The 26,652-nt window shown below is 37.5% G+C and overlaps 2 protein-coding genes across 2 annotated transcripts in view; one reads left to right on the forward strand and one right to left on the reverse strand.

Annotated features, from left to right (window-relative positions):
• The window catches only part of LOC139718362 (origin recognition complex subunit 5-like), a 299,115-nt gene that overhangs the window by 84,901 nt on the left and 187,562 nt on the right, over positions 1-26,652 (reverse strand). The window lies entirely within an intron of this gene.
• The window catches only part of LOC139718367 (leucine-rich repeat serine/threonine-protein kinase 2-like), a 159,747-nt gene continuing 141,028 nt past the window's right edge, over positions 7,934-26,652 (forward strand). The window contains exons 1-3 of the mRNA XM_071629838.1: positions 7,934-8,123; positions 15,399-15,723; positions 22,673-22,764. Coding sequence (XP_071485939.1) covers positions 15,552-15,723; positions 22,673-22,764 — 264 coding nt within the window. The 5' untranslated portion in view covers positions 7,934-8,123; positions 15,399-15,551. The remainder of the gene's footprint in view (positions 8,124-15,398; positions 15,724-22,672; positions 22,765-26,652) is intronic.

A 26,652-nucleotide genomic window follows, 5' to 3' on the forward strand; every position in this document is an offset into this window, starting at 1 on the left:
GCTCTTAGATGGCGGCTTCGAACGCGTGGGGTGTCATTTTTTCCGCACTCAGTTGCCCTGCTCATTTCCACCGACCACCCTGAGAATACGTATAAAGGGCACTTAAATGCGTTTTTTCGACAGGCCGCTGTTTTTTTCTAGCCGTCATTTTTTTCCCAATAATATTTGAATATATTTTGAATCCTTCGATATTACTTTTGAAGGACCGTTTGATGAATTTGAATTGATTTTCATAAGGAAACTTTTCATCGTAATTGAAATAAATTAGATGAGTCGGTTTGTTTTTTCACATTCATTTCTCGTTTCTGCATCAACTCGTACGGTCGTAGCGGGCGACAAAATGTTTATGTCATGTGTATGTGTAACGTGTGTGCTCGATCGTACAAGCGGCGGTGACAATTTTGCGGTCAAAATCGTCAAATTTATTACGGAAGGATACTCTACATCTAACAACGAGTCAGCAAAGGTAGGCCTAGTTATAATATATGTAACGTTAGTTACACGATAAACCTTATTCGATTTTGCTAAATTTCGGTAATTTAGAGGGAATACTTAGTTGTTTTCGCCACATTTTACTCGGTAGCGTAGCCAAGTGAATAATCGAACACCGTTGCGCGTAGTCCCATGCGTACATTTTCTTTCTGTACGCGCAATGCCATTATAATGCGCGGCCGGTCGTTATGGACCCGGTCGGTAGGTTGGACACCTACCATACTGAGTACACGATCGAATGCGCGGCATGTCCCCTTTCTCGTGTTCACGCTCATTTTGCGCATCAAAGTACTAGTACATGTGCGCGCAATGACTGACAAGCGCGCCTATCACGATGCTTGCAGTTTGCTATTCTTAAAGGACAAGTTCACCTTCATAAACATAAGGATTGAGTTCGAATGCAACAATATTAGTAGAACACATCAGTGAAAGTTTGAGGAAAATTGGACAATCGATGCAATAGTTATGAATTTTTAAAATTTTTGTGTTGGAACCGCTGGATGAGGAGACTACTACAGCTTGTGAGTCATATGCGTACAAGAGTATAAAGAAAATGTAAAGAAAATTCAACATGTTTTCACTTTTTTCGCATAATAAAAGAGCACTTGACTTGCCTCTTTCTAAAGGCAGGGGGAATAATATTACCCATAACATTTGTCGGTAACGAGTAGGGGGAATGTGTACTTTTTTCAAAAGATGAAATTTTGTGAAATTCTCTTTATATTTTCCTTATATTGTTGTACGCATGTGACATCTAAGTTATTCACACACTGCCCTAGTCTTCTCATCCAGCGGTTACTGCACAAAAACTTCAAAAATTCATAACTTTTGAACGGATTGTCCAATTTTCCTCAAACTTTCAATGATGTGTTCTACTAATATTGCTACATTCTCTCAATCCTTATGTTTATGAAGGTGAACTTGTCCTTTAACAACGTATTTAGGACAGGGGTGGAGCTTACCTAAATATTTTTCTAAAATTCTTTCCTAATAAGTGCATTCTAGAATACCAACTTCTTCCTAAGTCAGAAATTTGCATATTCTCGCCCCCTTCCTAAGCAAAGTTTCTTCCTAAGTCTACTTAGGAAGAAACTTAGGAAGATTTTCAGAATACCGCTTAGGAAAAAATCCTGACTTAGGAAGAAATTTCTTCCTAGGAAGGATTTCAGAATATCACCCTAGAATACCAACTCAGAAGCGGATCTAGAGGGGGTTGCAACCCCCCCCCCCCCCAAAAAAAAAAAAAAAAAAAATCCGGGGACCATTTTTTTTTAATCTTATCTTTTTTTTTTAACTTGTAATTTCATTTTTTTCTATATATGTATTTATTTTATTTTTATTATTATTATTATTATTATTATTATCATTATTATTATTTTCAGATGCAAGAAAACGCCATTTTCACACACAGATATTCAGAATACCACCCCCTGACTTAAGAAGAAATTTCTTCCTAGGAAAGATTTCAGAATACTACCCTTAATTACGACCTCAGAATACCACCCCTGGGTTTATGGCACTGGCTGGGGCGCCAGTAGTCTAGCTTCTGCACTCTTTTTACTCGTAGGGGTGATTCAGTGTATGCGACAAGCCGTATGAGGGCGTGACACCCGAGGATTGCGATACGCCGAGAACTGCGATACCCGAGCCTTTTTCGTCCGGGGCGCGTGTTTTTTTTAGACGGCACAGATTGGGGAAACTAAAAATCTATCGGGGACCCTATCCCTAAACCTAACCCTAACCATCAAACCCTAACCCTAACCCTAACCCTCACCCTAACCCTAACCCTAACCATAACCCTAACCCTAACCATAACCATAACCAAAAACCCTAACCCAATGTTTTTCCCATAGGTTTAACACGCGCCATGCCCCAATGGGTGATTTCAAGTTCGGTGCTAGTGCTAGTGCTAGTGCTGAGATAGCACTAGCACCGGCGATAAAACCGAACTTGAAAATGTCGGTGTTGGGAGTTGACCTCAAAATTATGACGTATTTCCGGTTGCTGGTGCTGGGCTCGGTGTTGAATGTCGTCTGCTGAACCGAGCTCCGCCGTTTGTGTTAGCGATTTACGTGCTTTTTCTCCATTGACTAACACTAGCCCCTAGGGATTATCATTTTCGTCATTTCAAGTTCGGTGCTGGTGTTAGCGTTGCCGTGCGAGACTCATATTTACGTCCATAAGTAGTTGCACGTTTTACGTGCAAAGTCTACGGTAATGCAGTGGTCGCCCACGTAACGTAAACGAACACCATCGACATGGCTTTATAAATCTGAGCCTATGAGCAAAATTAGGATAACTGTGCTTTAAAGAAGGGATGAAATTTGTGGCATTTTAATTATTCTTCCTCGTTATGTGTCTAAAACTAAACAGTCATGGCTACATCTTTTTATATTTGACTTTAACTATGCGCTACCACTTTTTTCGTCGCGCAATTCCCGCGGAGCTCGCGGTGCTGTGATTCCAACACCTAGTGCTGGTGATCGATAATTTTGATCGGTATCGCCTCGTTAATCTGACCGTCGGTGTTGGAGCTCGATTTAACGCTGTTATTCGGGGGCTAGCACTAGCACTAGCACTAGCACCGAACTTGAAATCACCCAATCTGTGCCGTCTTAAAAAAAAACGCGTCCGGGGCGCGCAGTCTCTCGATTACTGTAACCGCGCAATCAGAAAATTTGCGACCTCTCTTGGTTTATCGCAGCCCAGACTAGGGCGCCAGTAGCTGGGGCCAGTCTGTGACAGTAAGGCCTGGAGGTCCGTTTCATGAAAGTTTTATGAGAGACTTTTCACTTATATATCTGACTGAAATGAGATACTTCATGAAATTGATTTTACTTCTCTTTGAAAGTGTCACCCAGGTACTATGAGCGACTTTGACCTTTCTGAGATGTTTATAAAGACTTTTATGTGATGATCGCATCATTAAACGGACCCCTGGTAAAAGTTAAATCCGTCGTAAGTCCCCCCCCCCCCCCCAACTTTTCGGACCGAACTCATATCCTAGAATTTCAGGTTGCCGTAAAATTGGCATTAGGCCTAATCAGTCATTTTTACATCAAAATTATAAACAGGTATAGATAAAGGATGTGGAGCCCTACCGAACTTATTCAGTAGGCCTATCAACAGTTGCTAATTGAAGAGTTTCGATAGAGTTCGAAGAATGAAGACACTCGAACAGAATTAATTCCGAAGAGATTTGTAAAAACAATTTATTTGCTTCCGAATCTCCCATAGAGGAAAGTAGTTGAAGTGCAGTGGATAAACTACCGCAAGAAAATCAATACATAACAGGAAGCATGGGCCTGGTCAAAAAACAAACACACAAACAAACGAACAAACAAAAACAAGGGATCGCTCAAAAAAAGAAAAAAATGATAATGATAACATGTATAAGCAGCCATATATCCTTACATAAATGCATCATGAGTGCCAAGCTTTAACATGAAAGCAGGAAACTGCAATATAAACAAGGTAGATGTCTATTTTGTTTCCAACAAATTTCATTTGCGCGACGGGACGGAACAAAAAAAAAGGAAAAAATGTTTTTGTGCAGACGATTCAAAGGAGATTTCAGTAGGACCCAAATCAAAGTTCATGTGATGTTTGTTGTCACTGTTTCCTACATCACTTACACAACATATCTAGATCGATATATATATTTTTTTAATACAATTTCCTCAAAAGCTGTTGAATTCCGTCTTGTCGCGCGACGGGGCGGAACGATATGAACTTTATAGGCCCACAACAAAATGAGAAATTCTAAACAAAACTACTTTTATCAAAATGTGTTTAAACCTCAGTGGCAAACACAGTTTAATAACATTTTTAGTGTATAGAGTTATCATACCAAGATTTAAAGGCCTACTATAGATCACTAAGAAATTATGAAAATTTCCGCCAATTATATAGACCTTTTTCATTGATAGGCCAATAATACGCTAAGAATTTTCATTATACAAGGATCCTTTCACTTTTGGTATCGTAAGCCTTGATTATTTTTTCTTTTTCAGGAACATTATTATTATTATTATTATTATTGGGGGGGGGTGGGTCTATAGGGCAATTACTCCTTGGGCAATTACTCCAGACCCTGCGATCCCCTGACCCTATAACCCTAATCTTAACCCTAACCCAAACTCATACCCTAACCCTATCTTTAACCTTATCACTAACCAGTATTAAGCCGGGGGTATTGTCCTCAGATGGTAATTTCCCTGGTAACGTTTTTTATGAGTGAAAATCCACCTTACACTTACTGCTTCGTGTCAACATTGTTACACGGAATTCAGTTTTCTGTGATAATCTTGACAAATGTAGATTTTTTTTTCGATTTCCAGCCAAAATTTGAGCATCACACATGGGCTCAACAATCACAGTTTTTCAAGACCATTTTTTTTTGTAGTGTTTCAGCGCTAAAACGTTACATCTTTATGGAGTTAAATTTATATCACTCACATTTTTTCTGATAAATTGTGCTTTTAAATTTGCATATCAGAATTGTATGAAAAATAAAATATTACCCTTTTTTAGATCAAGTGAAAGATTTCACATTTATTATATAAGGATCTATATATACCCTTAAGTCCACTTGCAAAATTAATACTTTTTTCACAAGTGTGCAAAATCATCCTTACATGTTTTTTATTCTGTTGCAAGTTGGGGAATGCCATATTTCCAGCCCATTATGTATCAAAATTCCGTCCCGTCGCACCTACCATTTGGTGCAGAGACATTTCGCTCAGTCGCAACTGTCAAAGTCAAGGATATTATAGAGTCACACTAATACGGATTATTGATACAATATGGAATATAAGTGACCAAACTCGAGTCTTTTATACAGAAAAAAATAATAGATTTCGTGTCAAACTATACTGAAAACGTGTTTTTCCCTTAAAAATTGAACAATGATTTTTCCCTTGAAAATTGAACAATGACTAAGATTTAACAATGATAAGTAAAGTGAATGCCAGATATGAATAGCTTCTTGGAAGGGTAATCCATGATAAAACTTGATATTTCCCCTATTTTGTAGTTTTTTGTGCAAAACAAAAAATAAATTCCGTCTCGTCGCCCAAAGAGGGCGCTTTTTATTGCTTGAAGCAGAGCCTTTCGATTAAAAACAAACAAACAGACAAAATTCATGCAGTAAAACATGGCACCGAACAGGCGGAATTGCTGTTTATATTTCACAATGAGTTAAAATTACACACTGAAAACTTTGAGATATGTAAACATAGTCGTATAAAAGCTAAAAAGATGTAAAAATACTTATAAATGTAGAACGTGCGTCTGGATCCTAAATTTAACATCCTTTTGATCTTTAACAACAGGAAACAACAATCATTCTAATTATTGCATGGACCAAAACATGAAAAACAAAAATCACTTGATCTCGATTCTGCATTACAGGGAGTAATGACTGTGTAACAACAAGGTAACATGGAGAAATATGAGAACGGTAAAGGGAGAAAAAAAAAATGAATTGAGAATGGAAGTATGAGATATATCGAGAGAGAAGAGGGAGAGAATAGAAATGATCGAGAGAGATAATATAAGGAGTGATGAATGAATGCGCAGGAAGACAGAGAGAAAGGGAAGAGGGGGATGAGAAATTTAAAAAAATGGAAATAACCTTAAATCCACAAATCAAAGCAAAATGAAATCTCGATTTTTAGTTTCCACACAAAAATACATTATTCCTATCGCCATTCTGTCGCGGCATCAAGAAGCAATGCTTGAGGTAAAAAGAGCAAATTATACATCAATGTACATAATGTGATATGTGTTATTGTAGTAGGTCCTACTAATACAGTATATCAATGTAAAAATTCATAACACACCCTGAAATTAAGATCAAAGTCCTTATGCGTACGCATACAATTTTTATATAATTAGGTGTGAAAGCGTTCACATTATTGTATAATGTTGACATCATAAGACTCGAAGGAGTTGCTTCGAAGTATAAAGAGGTCGAGGCATTAAATGTCTCTTAAAAATTGAGTTGAAGTCACTTTAAAGTTTTTAGATATAACCAGTCTCTACTGGATGAGAAGACTGATACTACTGCTTGTAATGTCACATATGTACAAGGACATTAAAGAAAATATAAAGAAAATTCAACATATTTTCATTTTTGCTAGTAAAACTTTGTGAAATTCTTGTTATATTTTGCTTATATCGTTATACGCATGTGACATCACATAGTGTAGTATAGACTTTTCATCCAGCAGTTATACTGCGCAGATACTTTAAAGATTCATAAGTTTTGAACTGATTCTCAAATTTTCCCCAAAGTTTCACTGATGTATTATACTAATAATACTTGCTGCATTCACTCAATCCACATAAGATGAAAGTTCCAAAGGCAGGAACTCACCTAGCTGTTGCTCATCTTGAGGGCCGGCAAGCTTCGTGGTTGTCATAAAGGGCAACTTTTTGTAAACAAAGCACGCACTGAAAGTCTGAATACATTACAGAACCGATCTTTTATTCAAAGAGCTATCAGTTTTCTATCGATACACATGCTCTTGTGAATTCCACAGGTCACACTTTGATGTTCGACGTTTGAAGCTGCCATCTTTCTTAACCAATCTGAAGCTTCATTTTGAACTCTAATATAATATCGGACATACTTGCTTGTTTATTAATTAAATTAAATTCAATTTCCCCTAATGATAATACATAGGCCTACTACAGTGTATATAGTAAAGCAAAAGTCAATCCCGTCCAGAAATGTCTGAAAAAGTGTACAACAAAACTGTATGTTGTGAAAGTGTTTGAAATTGTACCCAGCAGGAAATCAGATTTTATCTCTTTCAATTCAGTATAGTTCAACAGTTTATTCATTTCCATTAAAAAAAAAAAAAAAAAAAAACACTACATGATACAATGCGGTACATGTCTCGATCATTACGACTTTTGAACAGTTGGGAAGGACAGATCACTGAACACGATATATATAAGCACGAATGATATTATAACAGCGAAGTTTCCACCTCCCGGATTATAACGAGAAAAAAAGAAGAAGGAACAATGCACATTTTGCCATTGTAATGAAAAAGAAGTAATCATAACGATGGAAAAAGAGTGTTCCACTTTCCGCACAATTCCAACATATTATATTTAATGTTTTATAGGCATATGCCTACAGTTAAAAACTGATGTGGTATGAATATTCAAATACTCGTAGAGTTCTTCAAATTAATGCCCGGACCTGCCCAGTAGAGAAATGTTGATTCAGTTTTATCTACATGTATGTTATGATATGTATCACCTTTTATTAGGGACGGCGAAAAGTACAATTACGTTTAAAAAGAGAGTGGCTGGTCATTATGCAATGAGACATATTTTCTTCCTAAAGCAGACCAGACAGGTCGCTGGGATCGGAAGACTTCTCGAATGGACCTTGGGTACGTCAATGCGCGCCCAAGTTCACGAGAATGACGAGAACGCATACACACAGTGTACACACACAAACAAACAGGTGTTTTGCACGCCCTAGTACTGCTACAGTTTAGTACGCGAGTCATATGATGATGCCGTGTTATATAACACAGGTGGATTCTCTCTGTGTACGATAGGTCGTCTCGCGGTGAAGTATCTTCGGCGGGAGTCGAAATTCTTTACAGGTATGTTCAGTCATTTTTGTTCCCTCACGTTTGTTGTGCCTATCAGATACTAACGGGCTGTGTCTTGGTTTGAGTGAATCTGCATTGCTTTTTTTCGATCGTTCGATCTGTCAAGCGAGAGAGAGAGCATCATCCACTGCCACCACATCCCTCCTTCCGTTCCCACAACGATACCGCAGCCGTTAACCCCCGGTGGGCCTCTCCCTGCTCGCCGAGGAGCTACCCCGCGTCACTACTGGCAGCTGCAGCTCTGTGGTGTTCCGTACGATACAAGTACTCCGCAGCAGAGAGTGCACTACAACGTGATAAAATGCTTGCCAAGCTTGGCTTAGCATTGACCGACAAGTATGTCTAATTCCGCGAAAAACTTCTCATTTATAATAATGACATTTGCTGGGTTAGTTTTTCGCTTCTTAACTGACCCAGCAAATGTCATTATTATAAATGAGAAGTTTTTCGCGGAATTAGTGTCAGTCAAGGCTGCAGAGTTCAAAATACAACATTACAAGCCATGTGTGCGTTTTAAGAAATCCATATTTAACGTAAATGCACACATTTAACGTTAGATTTGACATGTTGATAATATTCCAGTAGCTTTCTAGTTGGACTGAGGTCAGGAATTGATCTATTCTAGATCTAGATGATTAGATCTCTGACTGTATTCAGTTGTCAATAATTTGTTGAAGATTAAGCTTTTGATGAGCGACTATTGCTAGACTAAACATCTAGCGTCAATACAATGATGTGCAATTATGGTGGCTGTTGTGTGCTGGATTTATCATAATCCATATTGAATGGTGCTAGTTTGAGACAAGCCCTCACATCAAAAATTGGATGACAATTGAAGGAAATTATTGCCATTATATTCAATTTTCAAGTAGAAGGTTCACAGGCAAGCTCTGTAAAATTTCATCTGAACAGGTCATGTCATACATTTTAGGCTGGGTAACATCTTGAATGAAGAAACGGGCTGAAGCTGGAGCTGTCCTAACTATACATAGCCCTGTCGCTGTACACATACAAGTCTTCGCACGGCGTCTGGTTTGGCTAGTACTAGAAGGGCTGTCCGACTGTAAATAACCAATATTATGATTAATATCATACAGTGTATGTGACCCACTACAACAAAAGGATACTGCCCTCACTGTAAACAGCTTGTTACTTGTGGAAATTTTGTGTACATGTTTGGCAGAGCACAACATACAATATACATGTATAAATTACAAGTACAGGATGCATTATCTTTGCGTACTGCATACAAATTCGTATCATCTACACTTGGAGTTGGTAAATTCAGCACAATTGATAAAGTTACAAGATTTTGGTGATATACCACCAGCAACTACCTAATGAGACAGATGGTTTCTCTCACTATTTTAGCTTGTGTGAACTGCAAGTCCTGTGAGCAACTAGTGCAGCCAATGCTTCTATAATTATGTAGAAATTTGTATTCATTACAATCAATCAATGAATTAAAAATGAAATGTATTTTTCCCCAAAGACATTTACAAGATGTAAACTTACATGTGTAGAAATTGATTTAAACATCTCTATCCATTACAATCAATCAATGAATTGAAAATGAAATGTATTTCTCCCCAAAGACATTTACAAGGTGTAAACTAGAATAAAAAGAAAGTGCAAAGTGATTGATTTAGGATCCGATTTAAGGAAGAAGTTGAAAATACAGATCATGTTGTCACGGTTGAAATGAAGCAGGTTCCTTCCGAATTTTCTTGACTTGGTATTACAAATGGCAGAGAATAGAGAGCTCTGTGCACAGTGCGTGGAAGTGATTATTGCTCTTCCATCTGTTCAAATTGACCTACTTATTTTGCTGCCATCTTTGCCAGGAAATTGATCGTGATAAGTGTGGTCATTTTTGTTTCGTGCGTGTGTGTGTGTGTGTGTGTGTTTGTCTTTTGTTTTGTTTTGTTTTTCAGCGTGTAGTCACCGTAAAACAAGTGATGCCCTAGCATCAGTTCACACAACTTGTCAAGTTTCCCATATCACATTGTGAGATAGATGCTTTGCTAAACTCCATATGTGCCTGGTTTGTAGACTGCTCTGTAGTTAAAGGGAGGAGTGGAAGGGCAAGGCTGTGCACGTGTGGAACCTGCCTGATTACCAAAAATTGAGAAAACTGACCCATAGCCTTTTGTCCTTCTTCACTACCTCTGCCAAGGAAGGAGGAGGTTAAGTGATCACTGGAGAAAACTGACCCAAAGCCTTTTGCCCTTCTTCCCTACCTCTGCCAAGGAAGGACGAGGTTAAGTGATCACTGGAAAAAACTGGCCCATAGCCTTTTGCCCTTTTTCATTACCTCTACCAAGGAAAGAGGCGTTGGTTTGTTTGTTTGTTTGTTTGCAAAATAACTCCAAAAGTTGTGAAGAGATTTGAATGGAACTTGCAGGAAATTTTGATAATAACATAAGGAACAGATGATTCAAGTTTGGCAGTGATTTGAGAATTTTTGTGGATTTTTGAAGGATTTTTGATCTTCTGGCTTGAAGGTCAATGAACTTGGGAGTTCTAGTGCTGCATATACTGGAGGTTTTATGTGCACTAAAGTGCGTGCTCTACTTGGGAAAGGGGCTACAGGAAGCTGATGACGTAAACAAAACGCTTCTATTAGGAAATTGCATGCATGTATGAATGGAAATGAGTTGTTGGCTTTGCGGGGCAGTCTATGCTCTCCCAAGTGCTTTTCTAGTTTTGATTGTGGTAATATATTTAAAGAGCACTTCCAAAAGGGAGCCATCCCAGGCCCCCGTCTTATAAAGACTTGTGATTGATTCAAATCAATCACAACTTTACTATTGAACGCAAATCCATATTTAAAAAAAGTTATAATAGAAATTAAGACGGAGAACTGCAATCATTCAATCACAGGTTGCGATTGATTGCAGCTTTCAAGAGATTTGTGATTAATTGATTTCTATCACAAGTTTTATAAGACAGGGCCCTGGTCACCTTGGGGTAGTCATGATTGCAATTTCAAGCCTTGATGAGTAGCCATTGCTAACTGTAATGTACAGCTGATCAAAATACAAACAAGCAAACAAACAGACCATTATTGTGAGTCATGTGTGTGTGTGTGTGTGTGTGTGAGAAAGTGTAATGTGTGTGTATGGATGATATGGATTATACATTAAAATGTGCTCTCAAGTGGAATTTTCATCTTGTGAGCACATGTTTTTTCTTCCATAATTTTCAAAACCCCTGACTGAATGATGACACATACAAAGCATTTCATAATGACGAAATATTATTAAAGAAACAATTTTTTTTTTAATTTGTGCACATATTACATGGTCTGTTGTAATAACACTCCATTTGTAATTACAATTGATTTTGTAACGGCCTCTAATTTAAGTTCTGTTTTAAGTACATTTTGATATATGTTTCATTCAAAACTGTGATTTTAAACTATAAATTGTAAAGGAAATCTTCATTTCCAAGCCCTAGGCTTTTGCGTGATTTCCTCCTTTGACTCACACATCTATGTAAATATTTTATATGTGATTTTATGAAATGAATAAATTGAATTGAATTGAATTACTCAAATTGTGTACAATACAGCTTCTAAAGTGATTCAAAATCAAAGGTTTAGGGAAAGCCCTTTTCCAAACATGCTGTGATGAATTGTCACATCATTCTGTGTTTTTCATTTCTCATATTTATGAGCCTTTTCTGGACCCCATTTTTTTTAAATATCATCAGAGATCATGAAAGATTTTGATGGTGCAGAAATGTGAATGATGGATTGCCATTCTAATTTCATGGTACATACAAGTTAGTACGTGATGCTACTGCTGTCGAAGAGTTTTCAATAGGACCTCACATTTAGTTTTATACAATGATCTCCAATCAAATTAAGCATAACTTTGTCATACCTCCTTACTCTGTGACAGAGTTTTGCAATAAACATGTTTATTTCTTCTACTTGTTCTTAATTTATAAAAAGAAATGTTTCTTGTGTCAAAGACCCTAGGCAAAATTAGTAACTTTCTTATGAGTGTTGAGGACAGTAGATTTGACTACTTTCCATGCACAGTAAAACAATATGTGTTGAGAACATTAAGGGTGGGATTTCACGGAGCACGCGAATGATTTGCGAAGGACGCGAATGACAAAATCCAACATTCGGAAAAGTTTTTCTCCGAATGTTTTCCGACAATGAAGCCGAAAACTATTCTTGCGCAATTTGTGCAAAGTTCCCACGACGTATGTGCGATTGTCGTGTGTATCATTGCTAAAGTACAGCATGTTACGTACACGAAGAACACGCGACGGAAATGCGAACTACGAAACATTTTCAATAATCATGGGAGAAAATGTAGCAAGGAGAGGTGGAAGCAAGAAAAAAATCAACTCAAAAAGCTTTCTTGAGTTGATTTTTTTTTTCCTGTATTTCTCCTTTCTTTTTCTCTCATTTCTCTATCGTGTGTTTGCCTACATTTTTTCCCCCTAGGACGTATCTCCACTAGTAAAGCATTTGTTCCTTTTTTTTTTTTTGCAGTTCCTCCAACACATAATCTCTATAGTTCAAATGATTTTAAGTGTATTCTGCGATTTTTTTTTGTATATCAAATATACTTTCTCTTTGCTAGTCTTTAATTTCTTTCGTTACTATAGTTGTTAATATTTAATTGTTTGATGTTTAGATGTATACTACGATTTTTATTTGTAGAAAACGTACAGGGCATACATCCCTCAAACGTGCGCTAAACGTTCGCGAGAATGTCTCAAAAGGTACGCGAACAGTTCGCGATTACGTCGTAAAATGATCGGAAAAACTTCGCAGATTTCGCGTAACATACGCGAGACATTCTCCGAAGTTTCGGAGTCTGTTTGGGGTTTCACGAACATTTTGCGAACATCGCGCGTGTCTTGCGAAGGTCTTGCGCATATGACGAAGCTTTAAAGAAACTTTCGAGAACAATTCACGAGCAAATCCCGACTAAGTGTGCGGAAAAGGTTCGCAAAAAATTTCAAACTTTTTTGAAATTATCGCCGAAGTAAAAACGACATTCGCGAACAATTGACGACGCTTCCGAACCCTCACGTTTGTTTGGCGATCTTTTGCAGACTAAAATGCGAATGCTGGATTTTGCCATTCGCGTCATTCGCAAATCGTTCGCGTGCTCCGTGAAATCCCACCCTAATTGGTTTTGGCTCTGCCAGCAATTGTATGTCATCATAATGTGATGTTCATATATTTCCAATTGCAGTATTGTGTGCAATCATAACTCATAGCTGTATATTATAAGAGGCCATTGATATGATGAGGCTCATATGATGAGGCTCATGAAACATTGATTCACCCTCACCAGAGCAGAGAGATACTGTCTTTTAAAACAAGAATCCTATTACTTGCCATTCACTTTGAAATATGGTGTAGAACATGAAAGACTGAGTGTTTGACTCTTGTATGCCACGGTGGAAATCCCATGTGTGCCACATTATTCTGAGACACCAACATAGTCATGCTTTGGGAAAACATTCTGCTTTCAAATCTATGTAACTTTTAGATTTCTTGTTAAGCTGGACATGTAGTGAGCAAAGATGTGGAGAAAATACCAAGCTTTGCTGTGATGTAAATTATATGACTAATCTATGTTTGTTTTTCTTTCAAGTGACCAGTAGCTACATTACTGTAAAGCTGTGACTTTTGCACACAAAACAGTGACAGAAACTTAGAATTTACACACAAATCCAGTAGGGAACACTCCTTGCTAGTCAATCACCACTGAAAATGAAGCTATATGTGAGAAATCAAGAATCAAATCAAATCAAATCAAATCAAGAACAGACTCACGAGAAATGCTTGCATTGTACTGTGGCATTTAGGCTATTTATCAATCAGTTTGGGCGGTTTGTGTGTTTGAGCAGAATATGTGAATTTGACACTCTGTCGAATGAGTCGGGCGTGCAAACGTGGCACATAAAGAGTTAAGACTCCTTTGTGCGATATTTCTCCAAGTGTGGTGTGTCAGTGTAAATAGCAGGTGCCACAGGGAAAGAACAAATAGCACAGGACCATATTTTTTTTGTATTGCATGGTCTCATGCCACTTGTTGAATCTAGCAGATTTTAGTGACATAAGGATAAATATTGACTGATGTGGAGAGGTATGTAGTTGTATCTTAAAGTCATAAATGGACTTTAGCTGGAAGTATGCACACAATAGACTTTATCATATTTGCATGGTATTACACCAGATAAGAATGTCCCTGTCAGGGATTTCCCATTCATAATATTCCTCTTTCCATGCAATAAAAATAAAAGTACCAAATGGGTTACTGTAAAAGTGGATATTTTCGTGCGACTAATTTTTCGCGCTTTGCCGGGTGAGAAGAGTTTCGCATGTTTTTAATTCCGCGGAATCAAGACACCAAGTACACGAACATACGGCAAGCAAAACTTTCCGCGTGCTTTTATTTTCGCGCTGGCTTCTGGTTGCGTGAAAACTTCAACACCGCGAAAATTTCCACTTTTACAGTACACAGCTACAGTGCGTTACTCATCCTCATTGATTTATGTGTATGCATACTTTTTATGTTTATTTTTTAAATTTAATGATGTTCAAGCTCTGGTATATAAGTATGTGTGATATATCTATCCCCAAGAGAAAGTAAATGTGAGTTCATTTATAGTAGATGTACAAAGGTTAATGTTTGTTGCATTATGAGAATTGTTTGTGCAAGGATATATAAAAAAAAATCCCGAATGAAAACTTTTAATCCTAAGTCGTACACACTTTGTTTATCCTTCATTGCTCAATAGACACATTTTGATGTTTGTGTAACTACGTGAAATTAGAAGAAAAGAATGTTGTACAGTGGTATATTGCTGTTATTGAGCAGCTAGAGAACATGTATTCACATGAGGTTATGTACAGAACATGTATTGTATGTTTTCAACGGATTTTAAAAATCAATAGACTTTGAGTACTGAGTGAGATTTAATGCCTTGTTATTCATGCTTTGCAGAGAACAGGAATATGAGATGATATTGAATGAATTCTTTAAAACCAAATTTTGTGTGTGTGTGTGTGTGTGTATGACACTTTGACAAATTTCACATGGAGCCAAGATTCACGAAAGTAAAATGCATCCGTAAGTGTTTGTCAACAGAGTGTACTGAATGCCAGTGGCAATTTGCGAAAGTTTCATGCTGTGGAAAAAGATCGTGAGCTCCAATTTGCAAGGGTTTTTTGCCATGAATGTTTATGGTTTTTACAGTAACCTCATTTTTATCACAATTTGATAGATTCATCAAGCCGTGGACACCATGGAGAATTCCGGCAGGGATGTGGCAGTCCTGGCATTAGTGATCCAACCTCAAGCGAGCAAAGTTTAAAGTAACCAAGTGACCATATCAGTTCTCAAATCAATCGACCCCGTACCTCTACCCCAGGGCGAGATGGCACTTCCCATCCGCATCATCAGGGCGGACTCGCAATCTCCGCCCCCTACCCCGGATGATGAGCGGATTCGCCGCCGCACTCTGGACACTCTACTTCTTCTCAAGGAGCAGTTCGACCCTGAGAGACTCAAGGAAGTGTGTGTGGAGCTTGCCATTCTGGCTAAAAGTGGTAAGTTTTCGTCTAAATGCAACTGATTTCAATTGCCTTTCATTGACATAAAATAGGTAAGCATTGATTTTTCATTGTTTTTAAAGCAGCCACAATAAAAGATAATGGGCATACGATATACTTTGGTTGGAATTGAACCAACAATCTCCTGATTAGCGGACAGGGGTCATATCTACAATACTAGATTACCAAACTTTTGTCTGACAGCCAGTGCTGGGTCTTATCCCTGATATACATGTAACATGGGGTACTACAATATTTACAAGCATTCAAATTAATTAATTCTTGTATCAAGTTGTTTTTATTGCAGGAATAGATTAATTTTACTTTTTTTTTTCTTCTTTTTTTTTATATTCCAAGTGATCAGCCAACAAGATATCCAGACACTTTTTTTGTGTGTGTAGATCATTGGGACAGATCTAATGTTGAAACTCTGTTTGAAAATCTGGGGCAAAGACAAAAATATACTCGTGCAGTTTTGCTTAGTGGTAGAAAAAAACATTCTACTCATTCATCATAGTACTTCATTTTGATTTCCAGCTTCAGTCTTAAATGTAGTAAATGAATATAATGTCCATGGATGTGACATTAAAAAAAAAATCAACATGTTTGATTTTCGTAGTGATATTTCTGAATATTTTTTGCACAGAACACTATGATTCAGCAGATACAGTGTACTGTACCTCTACTCAAAGTTGCGTGACTTCAGCAATGATAGTGATGTAAGTCCTGTTCTGAAGGGCTAAAGTGCAGGGGAATATGCACCCACAGCACAATTATCTCTTCTATTTGCAGAGTTATAAATGGCAAACTTTGTTCAGTGTATCTCCCAACACACAACGTCCCATGTGACATTGCGGGTTATTGATGCATTACTTTACAACAATATGCCACAAGGGCACGTGTTATGATACGTTTGTAACAATGCCAGGCCATTAGATACAGGCCTTAAAGTACTGTTGTTCATTTTGGTACATACACTGAATTCTGTTACGAAAAAAAAAAAAAAAAAAAAAAAAAAAAAACTTTCATTGTCATTGTATAGGGCTGTTGATTGTGATCTTTCTTTTGATAAGCATATATTTGTTCAACTTTTTTTTTTCTTCTATTCCAGAGACAAATCGTACATATCATTAACAAGAGTTCATTTTGTCACACATTGTGTAGGTTATATCACAGTTCGTTATTCAGAAGGTTCATTATTGGCAAGGTTTACTACTCATAGTACTCTGGTTCATTAGTATGCATTTTTTTTTTCTTGATTAATGAACCATATTTCATTTTCTGACTATGGAACATTCAGAATGATAAACCTTATTTCATTTTTTGGATTAACAGACATTTGGAAGAACAAACTGTATTTCATTTTCAGACTAACCAACCCTCAGAATAACACCACAATGTTTGGATTAATGAACATTATGGTATGTTGATTTTGTGCGTTTCAGAATGATGAACCTCATTTCATTTTTGGTTGAACGTATGAACCAATATCAACCATGGTATTTACCCTTGCAATATCATACACCCTGTGTAGATGATGACAAGTTGCTGCCTGTAATAACAGAAAATGCTTCTTCTTCAGACTATATAAAATATCCCAAACCCTCATATAGCATATTTATGAACATCTTATGTTTGTTTTTTAAAACAAAAATTACTCTTTTTTTAGTATAGATGCTTTTAAAACTTATCAGTCACAAAACCTACATTTTCTTAGTATCTACAAATGAATGAATGACTTACTAAATAAATGAATAAATGTAATGTAGACTACAAAATGAATGAATAAATAGCAAAGTGCATGAAATGAAATTAATTGAAATGAAATGAAAGAGATATCATTAGAAAATAAATGTGTTTTCCTCCCTTGTAATCAAGACCTGCCTGATATTCTATGCATGAGTTTTACCCATTTTTGATCATGTAGCTGGCTATAAACATCTCATGAAGATGAGAGAGGTGTGAAGACTGTCTAATTCCATGAAAGTGGCAACTGAGACACCTCCTTGGCTGTGGTAATGCGACATTTAATCTTGCATATTGCACATACCCCCTCTAGTGTTCAGTTGTGTAAAACTACAGTGCGGACTCAGAGTGATCACCTTGTCCCCAAGGTTGGAACAGTTCGAGTGACCTGCCTGTAGTTATCTGACAACAACAGCAATAACAACAGCAGCAGCAGTAGCAGCAGCTGCAGCAGCAACAACAACAACTAATACATATGTAGAGAAAGACATGGATCATTTGTTGTTGTTGTTGTTGTTGTTGTTGCTTGTTTTTGTTGTTTTTTGAGGGGGGGACAATTCTCCTAGAAGGTATGCAAATTATCACCGATATGGTGTGATATATCCCTTCCAGCAAGTGCACTTCCTCAGTATTTTCTACAATTGCAGTATCATTGGTAAACATTTAACGCATTCCCACAAGAATCTTAAATCACCAAACTCTTCTCATAGAACCTACCAGATCCTGTTGGTAATGAGTTAATTAGCTCATCTTGGCATTATCACGTCGTTTGAGTAATAACGAGTTTCCTTCAGAAGCAATTTATTGGAACTCTCTTCTGTTTAACCCTTTGTGTACTCTGAGTGCTGATTATTGCAGAAAAAGCAAACAATAACATAGCATTGTGCACACTATCCAAAGTCTTTGGCCCTTAAAGGGTTAGCCCAGATACACTATTGTACATGTATTGTTGTATACCATACTGTGGTGTATATTTCAAGAAGGAAGCTGGATTCTTGTCATTACTATGACAATTGCCATTCCAGCAAAAGTTGCTATCATATCAACTTTTTATGAAATGGGGCCGTTGTGAATTGTACTGGTAAGGCAATTTTTCATGTGGTTATATTTGCAAGCAATTAGATGCACAATGACAGAATATGAAATTAATACGATCCCTCTTCATTAGAATAATTAGTGATATCCTTTCTTGGACAGAGCAATTGTGGTATGGATGACAGTATTTTAACTATTTTAACTATTTAACTTCTTCATTTTGGAAATTGTATCAGTGTGCTCACTAAATTTTCAAAAATACAATCATGTACCATGTATACAATATAGATGGAAAGTGCAGGTGACATAGTGTTGAAAAGTTCTTGAAATAAACTTGAAACATTTACCAGTGGGAAGGTTTAAATTGCTTAACAAGTAGGGTCTCTAGATGGACAGCTTAAATAGACTGCTTAAGAATAGCTGTCATTTTTCTCCCGCAGTCCTTTATTTTAATGCTTGCATGCCGTGGCAAATTCATTACTACAGCCTTGATGGCAATTCAAGTTCCCCTTGTGGCATAGCTATTTCCTTTTGTCTAGAAGTATAAAGTTGCTGTCATTTTTTGTATGAAGTATGTTAGGGGAGGAGATCAATAAGACTTTTTTCTGATTTCTGAAAAATGCCATGGTAAATTCATCAGGTACAGATTTGATTGCAGTTCAGAAGTTTTTCCTTGGCAATACTGTTTCCTGTTGTCCAGATGCCAATAGGGAGCTTTCGCAAGCACGGCGCGGCCACTACTTGAGCATGCCATGTGCAAAATTTGTTTCTGGGTGTGCTCAAATGAAAAAAAAAAAAAACATCCTGTCCGGGTGAAAATGAGTATAGTTCTCAGCCGAAATAGGTCCTGATGTTGGGCATGATGGAGCAGCCAGCCAATCAGCGATCTTGTTACTACAGCTCCATCCATACAGAAAAATGAACTTTTATTAAAGAAATGGGGATGGAAGTCCAGTGTGGGAACCATCACAGCTGATTGCTTCTGTGTTCTCTCGGTTTTCGTGTTGTGTAGCGGAAGTTCCGTAATATCATAATTTAGCCAAACATCTGCAATGTTTGTCTCTGCAGTTGTCTCCCATTTCTCTGACTGTACATCTTGTCTTTCAGTTTTCAAGATACCTGTTTGAATCCACCCCCCCCCCCCCCCCCCACAGCCGTGAGGAATGATTAATGTCAGATCAGTCCTCTCTGCTCCTGTATTCACCCCACTCTATCCACTTCCCACTCATTGGAATTCTGGCCCAAAGGCCATACATCACTGCAGACAGATGACATTTGAACTCTGAACTCTTCTTCGTGAGTGATGTTTGGAGTTAATATGTCGGAACTGTTTATTCCCATGCCACCATTATTTATGTGCTTTCAGTTTGATTTATACACGTGTGGGAATGCTTATAGGACTGGAATGCTATAACTTGATGAGATGCTGCAAAAGTAACTCAGTTATAACCCCATCTCGTTACCAACTTTTTTTGTCAGGAAGAGAAATTGGTGAGCCGAGGTATGTAGTGACTTGGAGGTGATTCACATCTCAATTAAACCTGCTTGTCACTATGTTTGAAAGCATGTTTCATAATTGATTTAAGTCAGTTTCTATATTAAAGATTATGAACAAACTTGAATCATAATTCGCCCAAGCTTCCAAACTTTCTGTCATTTTCATGCTTGGCCCATTCATGGTCAGAAACTATTATTCAGTCAAGTTTCACTTGATTCCACATTTACAAGGCTTTTTGCAGTGTCCTAACTGTTCCACAACTCCAAACAAATTTTAGAAAAGCTTTTCAAAAATGTGATTGTTGACTTCTTTTGTGAGTTTAGTTCAAATCTTTATTGAAGTCTTATTTGTTTGTAAAGTAACTGTCATTGTTCTGTAATGTGTTTTAGGTTGATATGTAATTTTCTTCTTTTGTTTTTGTGTGTTCTTACACATGTATCTGTCTTTTCTCATTTCTAAAAGCACTTAGAGACTTGAGTGTAATTTGCGCTCTTTAAAAATGGTTTATTATTATCATTATTATTTAAATCCCCTAATTTATTCAAAATACACACACAACCGTGACGCTTTCATGTACAGTGTATCTGAGTGTATTTGTACACTGAACAAGGGTTTGTGATTGAAAAATAGAAATAGAACTTTAAAAGGTAATGTATGTAGTGCAAATATTTGCAGGAAGAGGATGGTAAATAATGCATAGATTAAGCTATCTTGAATGAAATGCATCAGGAGCCTTTTAAGCTATCGATATACAATTTGTAGCACACATGCAAGCTGCCATTAACAAACCTGGCTGCTGTTATTAATAGACCTTGCACGTCATGTGTCAGGCCCTGTTGCCTTCCATTTAGTTCCAAAAGAGTACCTTTTAAATTGCCAATTATTTACCACCCCCCCCCCCCCAAAAAAAAAAAAAAAAAAAAAGGAGAAGAAGAAGGTTATGCACATCCTCTCATGCCTTAAATTGTCACTAGTGCTAGGGAATGATATAGTAATTATAGTTTTTCCTGTCAAGAAAGAAAAAAGAAGCACAAAGGAATGCAGCATTGTGCTCTCGCTCCATATCTTACTGCTTTGGTAATCTACATCCATAATACAGATGGTAGCGACAAAAAAGAAAGACTGAGCTGATCACATTGATTATGTGAACCTATATAGCAAGAGGTGTACAAGTGACTTAAATGTAATTTTCTGTTTTCAGAAAGAATGAAGGTTATGTGAGCAGTGAGGGTTGAAAAACATTGAAAAAAAGAAGGTCGTCATTTTGAGGAGAGCCGAGTAAAGGACGTTAAACATGAGCCATGGGGTGTTGTTTATTGTTGATGGGTTATATGCATAGCACTTCTTACAATGTATGACACTGTCGTTACTGGAACCTTTAAGGCTTAACCTACGCCCTTCAGAGAAACTAATCCTCCTTTTCACTATGTTGCAGATGCAGTGTACCAAGCATTGAATTTCCTCTAGGAGATCAATTGAGCCGTTCAGTTTCTGTGTGGGAAGTATTCTGACGCTGCTATGTGGCAGGCATCAATGAAATATTTCGGCACTCATGGGCATCAGTGATCTTGACAAGAGAGAGGAAAAGGGGGGAGAAGGAGAGGGGGAAGAAGGAAGCATGGAGAAGTATGTTGACCATGTGGATTCTTAATTCCTACCCAACTCAGGGCTGCGCATGCTATTCCAGAGAGCAGATTCGACCAGATCTTGGACCTTCGTTGTAATAGGTCCATGATCAGATAGGAAGCCTGCTCAGAACATGGGAATAACTCCAGCTGCTGGCTAGGCCACATTTTGATTAATGGGGAATAAACGTTGCAATATCACACCTGCAGACGACTCTTCCGTGGTCGGTCGGAACCACTGACTTGGTGGAGAATGAGACGCAGTGGAGTTTATGTCTCTTTGCATGCTCCTCCTTGATTTCTGGAATGCCGTGTATAAACAGTCAAAGTTTATCTCTCCAGGAAAAGTTTTTTTTTTTTTTGGGGGGGGGGGATGTTGGAAGGGAACAACAATATCCTTCCTGTTTCCTCTGCTCAGATTGTATGTGGAAAACTTGTCTGCGGATGGGGAGAGAAGCTGTTAACCACCAGTAGCTGCTGATCCAGTAAGCCTGCGACCACTGGTACAAAAAAAAAAAAGAAGAGGGAAAGATAGAAGCCAGAACAGCAGAAATCATGCAGATGACATTTTACTGACTGGCAGTATTGCAGGCAAGCTGGAACCAACTTGAGGATTTGATGCCGGCACAGTGACATCAGAGAGAACTCAAGAAGTTTGTCATGCGCGGACAGAATATGTCATGCTTGGCTAGCCCATTGAAGTATGACTGCAATAGTCACTCTGTTGTATACCTGTACCTGTATTTCTACAATCTGTGATTGTTGTTTTTCCATCATATGACTGACCGATATGTCTCACAATATTACCATGCATACCATGACAGTAAAAGTGCTCAAATGTGGAAACTGGTCATTGTGATTCGTGTTCTGGCTGTGCTTCGATCGTTCCCGCATGGAAACAGGATGTTGGGCATCTCTACCATGAGGTCGCTTCTTTAATGCCCGCTCATTTGACCGCTTAACCACTCTTTCCGATATAAAATGTATATGCACGATTCACTCTCAATGGATTTCGCCTCTTTGTCGACTGAAATTCCCGCAGAGGCAGCGGCAGTCACGTTGGAACAGTACCATGCCCACGCACAGGTCCTGCAGGTGATGGAACAGCACTCGTACAACAGCGGCATCCAAGAGGTATGTTACATCAATTTCCCATCATTATTTTAGTGCCAATTTAAAGAGGAACCGCAGTCCAAGTACAACTTAACTTCTGTCAAGAGAATAAAATCTAACAAGTAGGACAGTGAAAGTTGATGTAAAGTTGGTTAAAACAATAACATGGAACTTGAAAATTTTGTTCGTGTTCACAAAGTGTCAAATTGCTCACAATGGAATTAACAAAGTGGGCAATGACATGACTGGCTATCAACTCTTCAAAAAATTTCTTTGCACACAAAACTGCATTTTGTATCGTGAATGTTAAATTCCCCATTGAAAAAGTTATCGGGGCTTTCATAAAAGTTCTATTAACAACTTGTTAGTAATGTGGTGTAAAAGATATAATGTCAGCAAATTCATTAGATGAGATGATAGATACATGTATTATCAACTCTTTGATTGGTTTGTATAGAAAAAGTAACTTACAAAGATGATATTTTGGGACCATGTACAATGTACATGCAAATGTTTGTGCTAGTTGGCTGGCCATGTTCAATTTTCTTATGGTGATTGAATTGAATGAAGTATGTTGTCAGTAGTACTGTGCTGCCAGTGGACGTGAAACGGTTCTGGCAAAAATTTGCTGTCACGGGTGATATGGAGACTGGTGCTTGAAATAACCTTTACATGTGTCTTTTGAACCAGGAGACAATGACCAATGAAGCGACACACAGGATAAAATTACGATGACACGATTCATTCAGAGAGAGTCACAGTATAGTGTGACGGCGTAATGGAGTAAGAAACTAGCCGCATTCACACACCTGATAACTAATGGTTTTTGAAAATTGATTTTTGCAACTGTGAACATACATACACACAAATGATAATTGTCATGATATGCACAGCAATGTGAATATCAGTCTGCCAGGATTTCTTTTTTAAATTCTTGCGATAATTCGCCCTGCCTAGTTTTTGTGGATGGTGCAGGAAGAAACTCTCAAACTTTTGTAGTCCCATAATGCAACTTGTCATAATATGTTCATTCTTTACCTAATTCCATGCTGCAAGCTCTTCAGTGGAGAGATGTTAATAAAGTTGCAAAATGTCTTAGAAAAGGGTTAAGTTGGAAGGGTAAAAGGGAATAAGGAGGGTGGAATAGGTGAAGGGGAGAAGAAGAAGGTGGAAATGTTTGGGATTCAATGGAGGACAGCTATAGATACAGAAACAAAAGTGTACTGGTAGAACTAAACAATTATTATTACTTTTTTTTTGCTTAAGAGGGGGTATAGTTTTGGTGGAGATGGTGATTCAGATTGTAACATTTTTTTTTAGATTAGAAACCACCTTGAGACAAGCTGACACTGGCTTTGTTGCTGACACTGGCTTAGTCACTGACAGAGTTACTCAAACACTTACCACCATGAAAGGTCCTGTTTACCTTTGGGAGCAGTGACTTAAAAAGTGTTCAAGATATCACTTTTGATGTATATGTGTAGGTCAGTTGTATCACAAAACATCCTACCATATAAAATTTCTGCAGTACAGCCTAAAATATAAGGAGATATCACTATTTTTCTCATCAAACCACAACTGTAGAAGGTTTAGTCTGGAAGCATTTTTATTGTAACTATTGTTCACATTTTGTATATATTTAACAATACTTAAACATCAATTATACTGGTACAAAATTTTACATTGGTTGTTTCTATCCCTAACTCACATTTTAGAACTATTTTGAAGCACTAATACTGGGTTTTTGTTTCATCTGCAAATGGTAAATTATGTCTTTAAGCCACATTAGCATAGGAATGAAACAGCAGAACACAGTTCATGTTTACAGTTGATCACTTTCCTGCAGGGTTTATTGTGAGAGTTCTTTTGTTGGACAGCTATGTTGAGATGTCCTCAGCTTCACACAAGCTTTGTTGTCTGCCTAGTCTGTGGTGTTTCACAATTCCACTTCTTTTGTATGGTTTGGGACAATTCCCAGAGTGAATTGCCAAAACAAAGTTACAGTAAAAATGTGCCGAAATTAATCGTCAGCAACTTCTAAGTTATATTTTATTCTTATAAAGGGATATAGAGGGGAAAAGAACCTGAGCGCAGCAAATTATTCTCTCCTCCCAGCAGTAAGACAAATAGCATAAAGGTTTATAAAAGAGAACCTACTTCAAGCCAAAAGGACTGCATACCTGGGCAACATGACTATACTCATGTTTTGTCAGCGACAAAGCCAGTATCAGCTTTGTCACACACCTGTATGAAATATCAAAGAGTATAAAATTCTAAGAGGAATTCAAATTATTCAAGTTTATTTAATGAAAATTGGTTTGAAATGGCTGAGCCATCAAGAAACAAAATAAAACAAAGTGGTCCTAATAAAAGGCGAGACCCTTCTTTATTGGGATCTCTTTGTTTTTGGGGTTTTTTTGTGTGTGTGGAAATGTCAAGCAAAAGGTTATGCATGTATATGGATTTAAGCTATAGCTTGAGCTTAAAGGACAAGTTCACCTTCATAAACATAAGGATTGAGAGAATGTAGCAATATTAGTAGAACACATCATTGAAAGTTTGAGGAAAATCAGACAATCCGTTCAAAAGTTATGAATTTTTGAAGTTTTTGTGCAGTACCCGCTGGATGAGAAGACTACTGCAGTGTATGAATAACTTAAATGTCACATGCGTACAACAATATAAGGAAAATATAAAGAGAATTTTGACACAAAATTCCATCTTTTGAAAAAAGTACACATTCCCCTGACTCGTTACCGACAAATGTTATGGGTAATATTATTCCCCCTGCCTTTAGAAAGAGGCAAGTCAAGTGCTCTTTTATTATGCAAAAAAAGTGAAAATATGTTGAATTTTCTTTTACATTTTCTTTATACTGTTGTACGCATATGACTCACAAGCTGTAGTAGTCTCCTCATCCAGCAGTTCCAACACAAAAATTTAAAAAAATTCATAACTTTTGCATCGATTGTCCAATTTTCCTCAAACTTTCACTGATGTGTTCTACTAATATTGTTGCATTTTCTCAATCCTTATGTTTATGAAGGTGAACTTGTCCTTTAATCTTTTGCTTGACAAGCTTGTGCTTGTGCTTGAATCAATTGCTTACAAGCAATTGCTACTTTCCATGCATACAGCCTATTGTTTCGAGAATTACAACTTTAACTTATATTTCAAATCCAAACCCCTCCATCTTGTCAGGACATTCTATATGTTACCTCCCCCACCCTTCATCTATTGCTTAACCCCCAGCCACACACACAAAAAAAGGTCTCTGTAAAATATTCAGACTCTTTCTGAGTTTATTCCCATGTGGTTCTAAGAACTGCTGCTATAAAAGTTTGTGGACATTAAGAATAGACATTGTACCTCTTACAGTTTTAGGTCAAACCTTATCTGACAGGGTAACAGATAAATCTCAAACTTTTCGCTTGGACTTTTTTTTTCTTTTTCTTTTTTTGCATAATGTGAGTCACCAGTCACACATGTGTTTGCGTTATTAAGGAAATGCCCTCTTGACATGTCTTGAAGTCACAAACCTGATGCTGGTCTTATTGGCAGGGAATGTCATTATGTTAGCCCTTCTGATATTTTCAATATGGTGACACGGCATTTGCTCCTGCGACAATTGCTCCGGTCTTATTTTCTCCAAGGACTTAGGGTTAGGGTTAGGGTTGTGATAGGGTTTTAGGTTTAGTTTGATATGAGGATTAGGATTAGGGTTAGGGTTATATTTGTGGGTAGAATTTATGTTTGGCTATTATAGCGTGCAGATATTTCATGAGAGCAACTGTCGCAGGAGCAGATGTCATACAACCTTTCAATCTAAACACTGAAAAGGGTTGAATGATGTCACATTGGCACAAAAAGTCTGATTTCCCACTGCAAAATTTCTTGCTGGTAATCACT

This window comes from Diadema antillarum, unplaced genomic scaffold (genome assembly GCF_040938485.1).
Source record: "Diadema antillarum isolate AM-2024a unplaced genomic scaffold, OU_Dant_1.0 scf00000093, whole genome shotgun sequence".
NCBI lineage: Eukaryota > Metazoa > Echinodermata > Echinoidea > Diadematoida > Diadematidae > Diadema > Diadema antillarum.